We start from the raw sequence: 15,369 nt of genomic DNA on the forward strand, positions 1-15,369 counted from the left end.
ATTATGCACACAAAATATATAGTCATTATAATCATAAATCAATACAGTCTAATGCAGAAGTTTTATGTACTTAGTCTTTGGATTGCACTCAACATTTGTAAAGTAATTAGGATGTGGTTGTCTTATCTTATGAAATGCAAATGTGTCAGCTTCAGTATTGATTTGCAGAACTTTCTTCTATGAAATAATGTTTTAATAGTAGAGGAAGTATTTCTAATATTTTACCAGGTTTGTTGCTATCAGATAATAAGTCAACTGACTGCTTTTGAATCCTTGAAAATAGTTTATTTATCCTAATTTGAAAGTTTGAGGGGGTTTGAAGTAAAAAGCTGTTTGTCTTTTCTAAGATTGTAATTGGACAAGAGTAATGATTGTATATGTGTCGATGTACACATAGGCTATGGTAGCAACAAACAAAAGTAATGAGGAAATAGATATTTGGTGAAATTACATGCAGCTTTCATTGCTACACATCTGTTTATAACATCTTAATTTGTGTCTTTTCCACATGCATTAAGTAATTTTTTTAAATGTTTTAAAACAAAAACATCATTAGTGGTTGAAATTTTCAAATATATATGTTTTTCAGAATACAGTGTATGGGTTTTTATTCCTGAAAGAGAAGGTATTTTCAAAGCGCAGCCATCTATTCACTGCCTGTAACATATTAGCTTAATAGGTATTTGTATATTTTGCCTCATACTAATCCAATAAGCTAAATAAGGAGAATGAGGATTACCAGAAATTTTTTCAAACTCAGTTTTTAATCTAACTGTTAAAAAAACTGAAAGAAAAGGAAGCCAAAATTATTACTAAGGTATTGCGGATAACGATTTACAGTTCCTTTTCCATGTTTTGATTTTTAGAGCAATGATGGAGAAGAACGTTTGGCTGTTGTTCGACTTCTGGCTAAACTCTTTGGCTCCAAAGATTCTGATCTGGCCACACAAAATCGACCTCTTTGGCAGTGCTTTCTTGGGCGGTAAGAGAAATGGGACAGAATTCCAAATTTCTGTTCTTTTTGTTGTGAATTTTCTTAACAGTACTGCAGTTTTCATTTTGTTTTTTGAGGATGTAACTGTTTGTATTTGAACAAATTACTTTGTTAGATCTTCAGATCAGAGAACTGCATACAGTTATATTTTAGAATGAAGAAGCCTGAAGGACTGCTGCTATATTGCTGTCAGCTATGGGCATATAAATTGGATAGACAGCACATTATATGCATAACAGAAATTCCACAATAGCTATGCCAGTATTGTCTAAATTTCGTATTCTTCAGCTATATCTGCAACTGTGTTTTGTTTGGCATTTACCTTTTTGAGTGAAGAGATACTTCCTTTTAAGTAAATATAGATTATTATAATTTTTTTAAAAGGGAATGTTTTCAAATGGTACATGTTAGACGCCAATTTACATTTCTATAATTTTGTGCGTGTGCATGTATATATGTACACACAATTGACAGTGTATGGACAATTGTGTTCAGAAGTCAGTGGGCAAAATCCACTGGGACAACATTGCATCCACATACAGCGTATTCATCCTCTAATTTTAGTCCTGACTCAATTTCACAAGAAATTACAAAAATTTGTATGAGGTATATTATGGAGATAAATTCAAAACATTTATATTCTATAATATTGCCATAGAAAAGTATTTTAATAGTTAACAGAACATACTATCAACACATGTTACTACATAGAGAGCAATACTGATTTGCAAAGCTAATTAAAAATTAACATTCATCATCTTCTATCCCTCTAGGTTCAATGATATCCATGTCCCTGTGAGATTAGAGAGTGTGAAATTCGCCAGTCATTGTTTAATGAACCATCCAGACTTAGCAAAAGACCTCACTGGTGAGATGCTCATACAGGGGTTTAGAATCATCTGCAAAATGAGCAAGGAAGTGTATAATTATTCTTGTACATAGCAGTGTAGTTCTGAAATGTATCAAGTGCAATGCTTGATGCTGGATGGAAGAGATGTCTGCTGAGTAATTGATTCCTGTTGAAGACAAGTGCTAGAAAGAGAGGCATGTGTGATTTTGTGTGGACTTTGTCAGAGTGAGTCTTGAAGAAGCTACACATTACAGAATGAGTTTTAAAGTAATTTCAAGTTCTAAAGAAACTTCTGATGAGTCAAAACAAATATTGGTGCAAAATCTTGACTTACTTTCAAGGTCAGTCACTGTGTTCCCCACTGATTTCATCCACTAAGTTCAGAAAATGCCATTTTGCTGATCTAAACTATGAAGTTTCTTCTTTCAGTGTAGTATCATTTTAACTGGAAATACTGTTGTTTTTTGATGCAAGCTGTTCTACAACAGTTGTCAGTATTTTTCATTTATTATTTATGTTATTTCACTCTTTGGGAATGAGAGTTTCTTCTCTTATTTCTTCTTATTCCCTCACCCCCTTTACTTACTATATATTCTAGTCAACTTTTTTTCATTTCATTGCTTCTTGCAGATGAGGTTAACACAAAAGCTATTCACTTCTGTATTCCTCTGATATTTACAGTTATCGAATTGTTTTATATTTAACATAGAAAACATTGGAACAGATGTTTCCTGTGGGTAGCTCTGTATGTAATAGATTATGTGGTTGTGATATATGACTGACATTTAATCGTTTAAACATTATTAATAAATCAGAATACATCTCACCTATGTAAAAAAGCCAAGCTTTTGATTGTTTCTGCTTGTAACAGAATATTTGAAGGTTAGATCTCATGACCCAGAAGAAGCCATTCGACACGATGTTATTGTTACAATTATTACTGCGGGCAAGAGAGATCTCTCTTTAGTCAATGATCAGCTGCTTGGCTTTGTAAGGGAAAGAACGCTGGACAAACGGGTAAGTGCTAATACTGTATTTTTAACAATTACCTGCTTCTAATATATGTTATCAAAAGTAAAATTAAAAAAACCAAAGTCACAGAATCACAGAGTCTTAAGAGCTGACTGTTAATAAGAATGCTGCTGGGAAAAAATATTCTTATGAGAACATCTTAATGAAAATTCTGTGTTATGGTGGCATCTATCAAGTGTTGTCAAGCAAATAGGGTCATTAACTTGTGATAAACACAGTCATATTGTAAGAACATAAGAATGGTCACACATATTTAGGCCAAAGGTCTCTATAACCCATTATAATTCTCATAGTGGTCAATTTTGGCTACCAGCAATTTGTGATTTAAAGATTTCTTAAATCTGTTGGCTCACATTCATTGTAACTTTCAACAGAACTTTATTCTGTGTATGTATCAAGTTCTTTCTTGAACTTATTTGTAACTTGTAAGCATCCATGGCATATGCATTAGTAAATTCAAGTTTAATTCATGTTTGGGAAAAGTAACTTTGCTTGTTTGTTTTTAAACTTGTAATTTCACTGGGTATCTCATAGTTCTTGGAGTATATAAAGCAATGAATATTCTGTGACTCATTTATGTTTAATAAATATGAATACCATATCTTCTCCGGTTCTTTGTTTTCCATTCTAAAGAATCACCTTCTAAAGAATCAATAATCACACAAATTGATTATTGCATACTTCTGATCATTCTTGTCTGGGTGTTGTATATCCTGTTGGAACTCAGGTGACCATACTTGGTAATGGCATTCACAGTTTGCACCGTGTTGTGTACAACATACACAACATATGTGTATCATACTTGATGATAACTTTTTTTCTTATTCTGAAATACTCTGTCTCTTATGCTATGAGCACTGAGCTTACAGTTTTGGAAAACATTTGTGTTGACTTCAGTCAACGTTTTTCTTGAATAACTTCAGATGATATACTACCAAATACTGTACATGCAGAGTTAATGCTGGTGGGAAAACTTGTCCTTAATCTGAATTCCTTCCATTTCATATTATAACAATCCAGTAGCCTGACGTTTTTCTGCAATTCTTCATTACAGTGTTAGATCTGACTACCTCAGTAAATTTTATGCACACTGTTCAGTTAATTTTCTAATAATTTTTTGTATGTTAAGTGTCAGAGATTCCTTTCTGACTCCATCTATAGGTTCCCTTTGTTCCCTTCATTGTGAAAATCAGTTATTCATCCACCCATTTTCCCCTGTGTTTTATTTAGTAAATAATTCACAACAGAATTTTTATTTTAAGGCTCTCTGGTATGTGACACTTTGTTGGAAGGTTTTTTGGGATCCTAATGCATTTTAAAGTTATTTTTTCTTAGATAAAACTTTCCATTATATAAAGTTCAGTGCCACATTTCCATAACTTGTTTTTCAGCAGTGTCAGGTCTTTGTTGTCATTACTGTTCTGTTTCACCCTGTTTGCCCATTCAGAATCAGGTGTTCTGATCAGTGGCACATTGTTCCTCTCCGGACCCTTTGGTTTTTTTCACCTTTGCTGTCTTCAGTCTGTTCATTGTTAGATTGCAATAATAGAATAATTAGTATTTGGTATATAATGTCTCAATTCCTGTAAAAGTCATAGATGGGATACCACGTGGCCTTAATGATTTTGTTCCTGCTTGCTTTATTAATTTTTTTTTTTAATGTCTCCTAATGGCACTTTAAGAACCCTCTTCAGACCTCTCTCCTGGAATAAATCTGTTTGTCTTTCAGCCCTACAGAAAAGGTCTGGAAGGCTTCTTGCTTCTAGAAGCTTTGATGAAGATGTGTAGTTAGTATGCTTTTAATAACTTCATTTTGAAACTGTTGTCCATGTGTCATCAGGGAGTTAGTTTCAACTTGCCAGAGCTTAAACTGTTTCCTGTTTACATTTTTTCAGATGCAGCTCCATGCTCTTTGGAGGGTGATGCTTAATAGCAGACTGTGCTATGTAGCCATAGGGATTTTTGTTTTTCCTTATTGTTGTTCTTTTTTGATAGGCTATAGAAAGGATGCCCCCTATGACATTCTAGCTAGTTATTTCAATTATTTTAAAATAATTTTTACTTTCTTTTTGTTCCCCTTTTAAGCGAGAAAGTTATTGTAATGGATTTTGAGAGAAGTATGTAATCTTTACATGGAGAAATACCAATTTTGAGTATGTTCACTATTATAAAGCAGCTCTTCAGTTAGTTTTACTTTCAGTTTGATATCAGATATTTCTCGGGTGTGATCAAGATCACCTTCCTTCTTTTTCAGCCACTAAACAAACATGTCCAAAGTGTCATTTATGAGATCTAAAAAACTTTCAGTGTAACCAGCACGTCCCACTGGGACTTCCACCTAGTGAGAATGGGGTAATTGTTACTGTGTCTTCAACACAGTGTCTCTGTTCTGTTCTCCTTTAGCATGTTGCTGTCAGTAAGGGGCAGTCAGCTATTACTGCACAGCTATAATACTGATTTCTACAGAGCTAGGTCTTTTCTCGTGTGGCTTTAAATCCAGTGTGGCAGCAGTTAATGTTCCTCATATATTTGACTAAGTCATTTCACACCAGTCGTAGGTTTGATATATTACATTTCAAGGTTAGGTGCTTTTTCAGGCAATCAGTGAAGAATAACTTCATCTGTACATTATGCTTCTCTTACAAAAATCTCTGGAGAGAGCTTTAATGAAAATATATCCTGAGGAGAAAATACAACTGAGCACTGAATAGAAATGACTACTACAAATACTTACAATTTGAAGTAGACCTTAGCATTAGGTCTAGCATAGGATGTCTTTGGAAGTATAATTAGCATTATAAAAAGATCAAGGACTTGTAAACTTTAATCTGGTTTGGGGTTTTTTATTATTATTTCTTTTTAGGATTTTTCTGCTGTCTGGGGGAGGATAATGGATATTGTTAATGTCCATGTAACTGTCTTTGTGTTTTCTGTGTAGGATTTTCTAAGTTCCAGGCAGAATGCATTATACCTATTTTATTCATCCTTTTTCTTTAAACAAACTCTATATTCTGTTGGCTGCTTTTCCCCTTTGTAGCTGGGTTTCTCTTGGACAAATCTACTGCAAACTCCTAAATGATCCTTTATCAAATTGACTTCATCTTTTTAGGTCTGCAGTCATCTATCAAATTAGTATTGCTATTACAATGAAATGAATGCTTGTCCAACAGGCTGAAGTAAAGTGCTTACCTGTCATTTCAACTCTGCTTTTTTTCATTATAAAACAGGCAAAACATTTAAATCATGCTAACTGGTGTGCCATTTAAGTGATCTGTTTTTTCTCCTGACCATATTCTAGTTGGCACAGTATTAGTAAAGATAATCTAAACACATTTTAGGATAAAAGTTTCTGGCTAAAAGACACTACTTAATTTTTAAAGGAACATCTTTAGCCGATGCAATCTGTACAGGCATTTGCATGATGAGTGCAACTATTTTAAAAAACAGCAACAAAAAACCCCAAACAAATCGCATTCCCACCTGTAGTTTTCAAATCCATTTTTATTGGTCCAGATGGAAAAGCAACTCTGGTAACAGATGCTTCCCAAAAACTGAAATACAGTCTGTGGTAATCATTGTTCTGAGGAATGTTCATTGGAACACGCTCTTGAGGGTCTTTCCAGCATCTTCACTTTTCAGAATAATTAGGAGATATTTAAAAAACAAACAACAAAAATATACTTTTCCTTTATACTGGAGTAATCTTAAGAACCTGAATAGTTACAAAGAGAGTTTTGACAGCTGACTTCCATTGGCATTTCTTCCACCAGCCTTTATGGTGTAGAGACTTGGGCCCTTCATGAGAACTGGCTTGTACACCATCAGCTTGAAGTCGAAAGCTATAGAGTGAGGAGCCATAGAAACAAGACTCCCATTTTCAGTTCCTCTTTATGCATTTTTCTGCATTTAGTACAGTTTTAACTGTACTAAAAACCATTGTGGCTTTTTCCAGGTGAAGGAGAATGACTTTAAGATGATTTTGAAAAGAATAGGTTAGATATTCTAGCAGGTAAGGAGTTGTATTGAACTTTCAATAACAATTTTTTCAAAACTCACTCCAACAGTCATCAATGGAGGAATTTAATCATGTTGATCAACAAAGGAAGCTAAGGTTATCAAAATTATTTTGTTAATTAAATCAGGGTAGTAATTGTTAGCTTTGTTTATTGATATGCTGCCTTTGAAATTGATTATTACATTCCTGTTTATGTTTATTTCCTGTTTCGTCTTGAATTCTCAGAAGCATACTGCTCTTTTTTTTCCCTACATGTATCTCCTGTTCAGTGACTTGCTTCCATGGTATCTCAAAACATTCTCTAAGGGGGTCGGTCCTGTGTCTCCTATTGTCCATCTGAAACTTCCTTTCTCCATGCTCTGAGATCTACTCTGCAGCAATTTCAGTAATCAGAATTCTATTGACAATTCCAACCTCCTTTCCTTATTAACCCCTTGTTACACTTTCATTTTGGACTTAAATTTTCTGGAATCACTTCTAGCAATCCTTTCTTGTTGTCTTCTGACAAATTTTGCCATCTTTCCTGTCTCATATAGGAGACCTGATGAAGATGAATGCTGTCACCTGCATTGGAAGGGTGTATCTGAATGCAGAAAAATATTAATACTTTATGAATATGTTTCCGTTTCTGACCTGTATTTTCTTTAAAATGCGCTTTAGATTGCAATGGGTGTGAACAAATTCTTGTGGAAGAGTTTAACATCTATTTATAGCTAAAGTTCTTCTCTTTTGTGGAAACTAATTATTATGTTATGTTCTAGCAAAGTTACTACTATCTTGACCTGTCACGGTTTTAATAATTAAGAAATATGTAACAAAATACAAGTTTATTTTTTCCATCTTATTGTTATGACTTACTCCAACAGTAGTGTCTTGTGGTGACATAAGTCATATTATCTTCAAGATTTGTCTTTTCTTTGCCCTTCAAGGAAAGGAATTCACTCAGTAAAACTGCTAAGAAATTAAATGTGCAGTACCTCAGTGTTATTGAGACAAACCTTCAGTTTAACAAGATTGAGGAAGTTACGCACAGTATGAATAATACGGTCTACATTTATGCTTCACAGGGTGAAATGATGTGAACATTGTTAGTCCTTGGGAGTTCAAGGCCAAAATTGATAGCTAGTGTGTTCTGGAAGAAATTGTCTCTTTCAGTTTGAATTCCATGCATTTCTTTTTAATGGTGTAGCAAAACAAGTTTCTTCTGAGGTTTTCTGTGTAAATTAGTCAGTATGAGACACTATGCTGTCTAAATTAATCATCAATTCTCAAGGTATGATTCCTTACATAAGTCAGCATAGGAGAGCTGTGGATCTTGTCTGTTAAATTGTTTAGTAATGGGATACTTGTTATTTACTTGAGGGGGTAAAGTATGACCACCAAAAGCAAGGTTGAGAACCCATGAACTCCTCCTGTAGCTGTTGTACTCTGCTGTTTTTTTAGAGTGATTGCTTCCAGGCTTCAGCAAAATGGGCCTCTCCCACTGTCCTGGAAAGTGGCCTGGGAGTTCAAGCCCCTAGCAGGTTTAACTAGACCTAGGCTCCAGATGTCCCATTTGTAGACAAGGGTGCTGTAAGATGGTAGAAGGCAATGGGAAGAAAGAAGTCTGCCTCCTCTAGTGCCTGTCTCTGTGTAGATAAGCCTTCCAAATCCTGGCTCAGGAAGACACTTACTCAGGCATACATGTTAAGCTGTACTTCTTTTCTGCTGGCTAGCTCCCAGATTTTATTTACCCAGCACAGAGAAGTACTGGATTCCTGTGTGCTGACAGTATCTAATCTGCATACTGGGAAGAAGACCCTTACATAGGCTTTGCAAATTCTCATCTAGAGGCTTTAAATAGCATTTTTCAGCTTTTGAAGTTTCTAATTGTAGGCGATAAGAAAGTGGCTATTTTGTCTTTCATGCTTGTATACATCTTTACTGTATTTTGTATGTTTGATTTATTGATTTATTGATTTATTTATTTACCAAAACCTCTTCCCCAACTCCTTTTCATTTCTTCCCTCTCAAGTGGCGAGTAAGAAAAGAAGCTATGATGGGTCTTGCCCAGCTGTACAAGAAGTATTGTCTTCACGCTGAGGCTGGAAAAGATGCTGCAGAGAAAGTGAGCTGGATAAAGGATAAACTTTTGCACATATATTATCAAAACAGCATTGATGACAAGTGAGTCAATCTAAGTCTTCCTAATTTTAATTGTCAAGTGATAAGTGGTACTCTGAAAATACCTGCTTATCCTGTTGAAAGCTGTTATATCATATTCTGTATTTGTGGGTTGATGTATTATGTATTTAATTAATAATTATTAAGATGTATGCAGATATTCAGGATTGTTGCATTATGTGTTCATGGATTCATTTTTATATACTGATGGAACTAGATCTGTGATGGTAGTAGATTTTCATTAACTAGTTACTGTGTAGAAAAACAGTTGTCAAATTTGGCATTTACTATGCCAGCACTTGTTTGCCTTACTGCTTTCCAGAGGGCAGCCTGTTAAAATCCATGATTTGTGAGGGTTACATGCATCCAAACCACAGCACATGCACTGACCTCTCCTTTCAGTATGGACCTTTAGGTAGACCAAAAGCTGAGGAAACATCAGGGGTGCTTTCACATTTGTTTCATCATCTGTTTTGTCACTCAGTCCCTTTGACTTTTTGAAATATTGTTTAGGTATTGAGAAAAATATTTTGGCCACAGTTTTGGAAGATTATTAGTTGTGTTTCAGAAGGAAACTGAGATCACATAAATGCAGAATTTCAGCCCAGATTTTTATATGGTAGACTCAGGAAATTCTTGATAGTGTTTCTTAGCACCTTGTTTACACAGTCTGCTACTTCAGTATGTTTTGTTATCTTGGTGACTAGTCTGAATGGGCTAATAGCCTCCTTCAGTTGTGAGTTATGAATATTAAATTTTTAACCACTGCAGTGGTGAAGGCGCTTGCTTTGTTCATCTGGCTAATCGTAAGTGATTCAGAGTTGCATACTTGATTAGTTGGCACCTTTTATGAAAATCAGGAAATCTTCACATAGTTTATACAAAGATAATTCAGCATATACATAAAAATATACTTTAGTTTGCATTGAGAGGTTTCTGGTTTTTCTCCCATGTTCACATTGTCAGTACACAGGTTTGATAGTGGACAGAGAATGAATCAAAGTTGTATAGTGAATGGGACAGATGTTTTCTGTATTTCTGCTCACAGCAAATGCAGAACACTGATGGAAATGAGGCAAGGAATTTTAAGGAAAGAGTGTGTCATCAAAGCTGAGTTTCTTTCTCTGACATGATTTCTGAAAGTGTGATCATGCTATTGAAACTAGCTTTATCATAAGTAGGCATGGATTGTATCCTGTTTGTTTTCTGGGCATCCACACAGAAAGACTGGTGGCTTGATTTTTTTTAATGTTCCTCTAGGTCAGTTTGATACCCTGACTTTTAATTCAAATTCTGCTAGTTTTTAAGGCTGACAGTAAAGTTCTTTCTCAGTCACACCATCAGGTTGTTTTCCTGATCTCAGTGGAGGGATATATGTATTTCACTGTTATTGTCAGGATTTTAAAGGTTTAGCACCTGAAGAGCTGTAGAAATGCTATGATCTTTTAGGACAGAGTCTACCAAATCCTTTAAACACATAAGCAAGTATGGGCCAAAATTAGCCCACTGTGGCCTATTTTCCTTCAGTAATGCAGCAAAGAGGATAAAAAGTAGCGGTGGACAGCTCTGAGCCATGGAGTATTTTCCACAGAGTGCATGGGATAACACTAGTTCTTTCAGAAGGTAGTAGTGCAGTGTCACACAGAGTTCAGGCATGAAGTGGAATAGAAAAGCTTTTTTTCCACACCTTGATAACTTGGTCACGTGATAATGTTTTTGTTGTTGCTTGACTCTTGATGTAGATGTCTGCTCAACACTGAGAACTTCTAACCATAAGAGCTGCCTCTCGTGTGTTCTCTGAGCTTCTTTGTTTTACAACTAACACATAGGGAATGGGGTGAAACAACCACACATGAAACAGTGGCCTGTTACGCACTACTGATGCTAGCCAGTCACTTTCCTCACAGGACAGAAGTGTGTCTTGGAGTTATTCCCGCTTTGTAAATCTTGAAGCTAACGCTTTGTAAATCTTGAAGCTAACCAACATGGACCAGGGAGGGGATGATACAATCTCTCCATTTGTATTGACAATTTTTTAGAACATGTATCTATGGAGACATGGGCTAGAGCAATGTTCATAAATTGGTAAGAACTCTGATGCCTCCAATCTCCCAGTGTGTTAAACAGATGGAGTCCCCGGAGATCTGAAGATCCTGTTCCCCAAACAATTTAGTTCTTGTAGTCATCAGTAGGAAGATGTACATCGAAAGAGACAAAGCCAAGTTTTCTTTAATACCAGTGGGGTGTCTTGAGATAGTTGTATCCATATTCATGGTCATCCTTTTGTTCCTCTGCCTTGTCATCATGTCTGTTGGAATTTTCTTTGAAGAGAAATAAGCTGTGTGAACAGAATTTTGGTGTGTTTGATCTGTGCTGCTGTGGTCTCTGTACAAGGCACTGCCGGAGTACTTGGTAGTATTAGTGTACTAGTACATAGTGAAAAAGTTTCAAAATTCAAACACTCATGGGCTTTGTCCCTAAATATCAAATTGTATAGCTGAACATGGTGCACAGCTTTTATTACTATGAATTAAATTAATGTTTGAAGGGTCTTTTGTTTGGGGGGGCTATAATTAGATGAAATACTCAGTTCTATTTGGTAGTTCAAAGTTGGTATTTAATGTAAAACTTTACCTATGTATTTAAAAATGATAACTGGAGAATGTTTTTGCTGGTTTGGTTTGTTCTCACTTGGTTTTCCTTTTGCCCCTTTAGTTGTTTCAGTGCTGATTTTTAGCTTGTGTACTAGAATAATGAGTAGATTTTCAGGTACTATAGTTCAATCTTAAACATTCCCTCAAGGATACTTCAGATTTTTACTTTTCCTCCCCTTTGAGTTACATTCTTGTATTCTTACTCCTTTATTTGAGCTTTTTACTGTCTGTGTTCCTTCCTTCTATGTATTAGAGTGAACAAAGGGAGATTCTCAGATCCTAAAGACAAAGAGAATTTGCATGGTGACAGATTACTCCCTCTTAGTGGTAAAAGTGGAAGAACAAGGAAAAGCTCACAAGGAGTAGTTCTTGCTAATCTTTCTATCAGCAGTGGAAGGAAACTTTACAGCTGAGAAAAAGGCCACTACTTTCTTCTCTCTTTGTTGAAAAATCTTGTTTTAATGACTGCCACTATTTCTTAGGTTTTCAACTTGTCTGAAAGGTATCACTGCTGTTCAATGTGTACGGTTTGGGGTTTTTTTTTTTCTTTTCCTGCAGATTACTGGTAGAGAAAATCTTTGCTCAGTATCTTGTTCCACACAATTTGGAAACAGAAGAGCGAATGAAGTGCTTGTACTATTTGTATGCTAGCTTGGATCCAAATGCTGTCAAGTGAGTATCTTTTGTATTCAACAAATACTTGCCTTCTCAGGCTTTTCTAACATCTGTTATCTTACTGTATTATATAATAAAAATACAAATAATGGATGCTTAGCATTATTTGCAAGTAGCATCGTATTTCAAAACATTTCCCTTTTATATACAAACTCAACATGTCCATTAGACAAAACGATCCCATGATAATTTGAGAAGAATGGTTTTATCCATTTTATCCATTTGTTTTCATCAAATGAGAATAATGCAGACTTAAAAGTGTGCAAGTGATAACTTCCAGGTTTGCTCTATATTAAGGACCATAATGAAGATATCTGTAACTGAATTCTGGTTGATGGTGGCTTGCTTTTTATTTGGGTAGTTGTAAGAAATACTATGGGTGTCCTGCATCTGTTAAAATGTTCCAAGAAGAGTAAGAGGGATGATGTTTTGTAAAAAGAAAAAATCAGTTCCATGTTGTTTTGAACAGTTATTGTTAATACTTGGTAAGTTTTGATTGTACCTAGCAGGTGTTGCACTTCTAAGACAAATAAATAAACAATCTTGTTTAGTAAAACATTTGACATGTTCTTGTCATGAAGAAGCTTTTCTTTTCTGGTTTTCCATTTTTTCAGAGCACTGAATGAGATGTGGAAGTGCCAGAACATGCTAAGGAGTCATGTACGAGAATTGCTGGATTTGCATAAGCAGCCCACTGTACGGTTTTGAAAATATTTATACTTTATCCAGTGGACCCATTAGACAGACTTACTGGGGGATTTTAATACTGTATTATATGTTCAGTGTAAATTTGTTATTGGTTGATTTCCATATGTGGATAACGTTCCATTCTCATGAAGTAAAGTTACTTTACATAATGCTTGGAGGTATATGACCTCCTTACGTTGATCATTCTTTCATGGTACTGCTCAAGAACTTTGGAAGAAGTTTTAGACATTCCAAAGTTTTTTGTTTGCTTTTGACAGACCTTTTTTGTTTCTCACTTTCTGACGTACTTTGAAAATGGAATATGTTGTAGCATAAAGTGGTGATTTCTTTATTGGTGAGAAAAAGCAAGTTTTTAAGTATTTGTACTGGAATTTTACTAGTAGAAATTTTAAATAGAAGGGCATTGATTTGGGGTTTTGGTGAGAGAGTGGGCTTGCAGGAATTTCCTGGTTTGGGGGATACTTCTTCTAACAATTGATTTTGACCTGTTATGTGAATTAATGAATTGTTGCAGTTCTTTGATGTCACAAGAAGATTTTTCCCCTTTCTGTGTGTAGTAGCTGTGAATGATAGTTACAGTATTCTACTATCCTTAAAACAAAACCATAAGATTCAGGCGTAGAAAGTAGTGCTGCAGAAGAACTAACAGATCAGCTTGAAGATGTATTTTACAAAGGAGATATTGCTGATTTGTTTGTCTGTTTTTGCTGTTGTCCTCAGTCAGAAGCAAACAGCGCTGCCATGTTCGGAAAGCTGATGACTATAGCAAGTAAGTGTTAATAACTTGCTGTAAACTTCCTGTAAACGAACACAGCATTCCTGAAAACTCATTTCTGTGAATCTTGGCATGCTGAAGTGGCAGATTTATCTAATGTTAAACTGTTTTTAATCGTACAGAAAACCTTCCAGACCCTGGAAAAGCACAAGATTTTGTGAAGAAATTCAATCAGGTTTTGGGTGATGATGAGAAACTTCGGTCCCAGCTTGAACTGTTAATTAGCCCTACATGTTCTTGTAAACAGGCAGATGTCTGTGTGGTAAGTAAATGGAAAAGCAAACTTTTGTACCATAAGTATTTGTGCTTAAAACAGCTACCTGGTATTAATGGTCTCTTTAGTTACCTAAACATAGGTTTTACATGTTTCCAGTTTTCATAAAATGCCTTTTTGGTTAATCTGTAGAGGTTAGGGAAGAGGTAATTACGATCATAATTTTAAGAAAACTTTAGCTTTATTCTTTCCTGGGATTATGAGCATCAAGCATAAAATCTAAATGACTAACTTATTTCTTTAAAATATTTTATTTCAAGTGCCTCTTTTATGGTAAGGTTCCCAAACTGTCTTCTCGCATTGATTAAGCTTCCAACTACCAGCAAGTCATATATTATCATCTGCATATTATTTTCTATCCTAGAATAATATTTTGAGATCAGTCTTCCTTTTTCTCACTTAACCTCTTCCTCAAAAATACACACTTTAATATTAAATCATACTTCTCCAGCTTCTGCCAACAACCACAGATTTTTTTTTAATATGGTCTAAAGCAAAATCAGCAATTTCATTGACAGAAATCACAAAGATCACAGAGAGCATCTACAAACAAACATAGACCTGTTGAGTTTTGTATGATGGTTCAGAAATTGTGCAGGAAAGGGGGCAGAACAATTTTTTCATTGTTACAAAGTCTCACGTACTACAGAGTTACCCACAGTATTCTGGATTACACTTGACAACAGATACGTTCTGTATACTGCACTTTAGTCTTCCTTGATTCTATTTTGAATCTGGGCTGCAATTCTTAACAACTCATGAAGAACTCTCTTTAAATAGTTTTGTACAGTATGTCTGCTTTGAATATAACATGATAAAGAAAGGTGTGTAGATACCAATAGCCCCCCCTTAAAATATGTTTCACTGATTATATAGACAATCACTGTGGTAAAGAAAAGTTACTGTATTTGGCTTATTCAACATGCTTAAGAAGTAAGTAAAATGAGTATAATTCTTGTTTGTATCTAACCTTCTTTTAGAGAGAGATAGCCCGGAAACTTGCAAATCCTAAGCAGCCAACAAATCCTTTTCTGGAAATGGTCAAATTTCTTTTGGAAAGAATTGCCCCTGTACATATTGACTCAGAAGCCATTAGGTAAGCTTGAAAGATCATCAACAGTTGACTCATGGATGATTATGAAGATGATAGAAATGGCAAAAGAAAAAATAATTTTCTTTGCATTTAAATTGGTCTGTCCTAGCACGAAATGTGTGGGTGTGTTTTAAAT

The 15,369-nt window shown here is 35.1% G+C and overlaps 1 protein-coding gene across 2 annotated transcripts in view; it reads left to right on the plus strand.

Moving 5' to 3' along the window:
- The window catches only part of PDS5A (PDS5 cohesin associated factor A), a 74,444-nt gene that overhangs the window by 35,315 nt on the left and 23,760 nt on the right, over positions 1–15,369 (plus strand). For both annotated transcript variants that reach the window (XM_085059114.1, XM_085059115.1), the window contains exons 9-17: positions 867–982; positions 1,768–1,862; positions 2,716–2,861; positions 8,906–9,057; positions 12,267–12,380; positions 12,998–13,079; positions 13,812–13,860; positions 13,989–14,128; positions 15,121–15,236. In XM_085059114.1, coding sequence (XP_084915240.1) covers positions 867–982; positions 1,768–1,862; positions 2,716–2,861; positions 8,906–9,057; positions 12,267–12,380; positions 12,998–13,079; positions 13,812–13,860; positions 13,989–14,128; positions 15,121–15,236 — 1,010 coding nt within the window. The remainder of the gene's footprint in view (positions 1–866; positions 983–1,767; positions 1,863–2,715; positions 2,862–8,905; positions 9,058–12,266; positions 12,381–12,997; positions 13,080–13,811; positions 13,861–13,988; positions 14,129–15,120; positions 15,237–15,369) is intronic.

The sequence above is a fragment of the Lichenostomus cassidix genome, chromosome 4 (genome assembly GCF_008360975.1).
Source record: "Lichenostomus cassidix isolate B80296 chromosome 4, HeHo_3.0, whole genome shotgun sequence".
NCBI lineage: Eukaryota > Metazoa > Chordata > Aves > Passeriformes > Meliphagidae > Lichenostomus > Lichenostomus cassidix.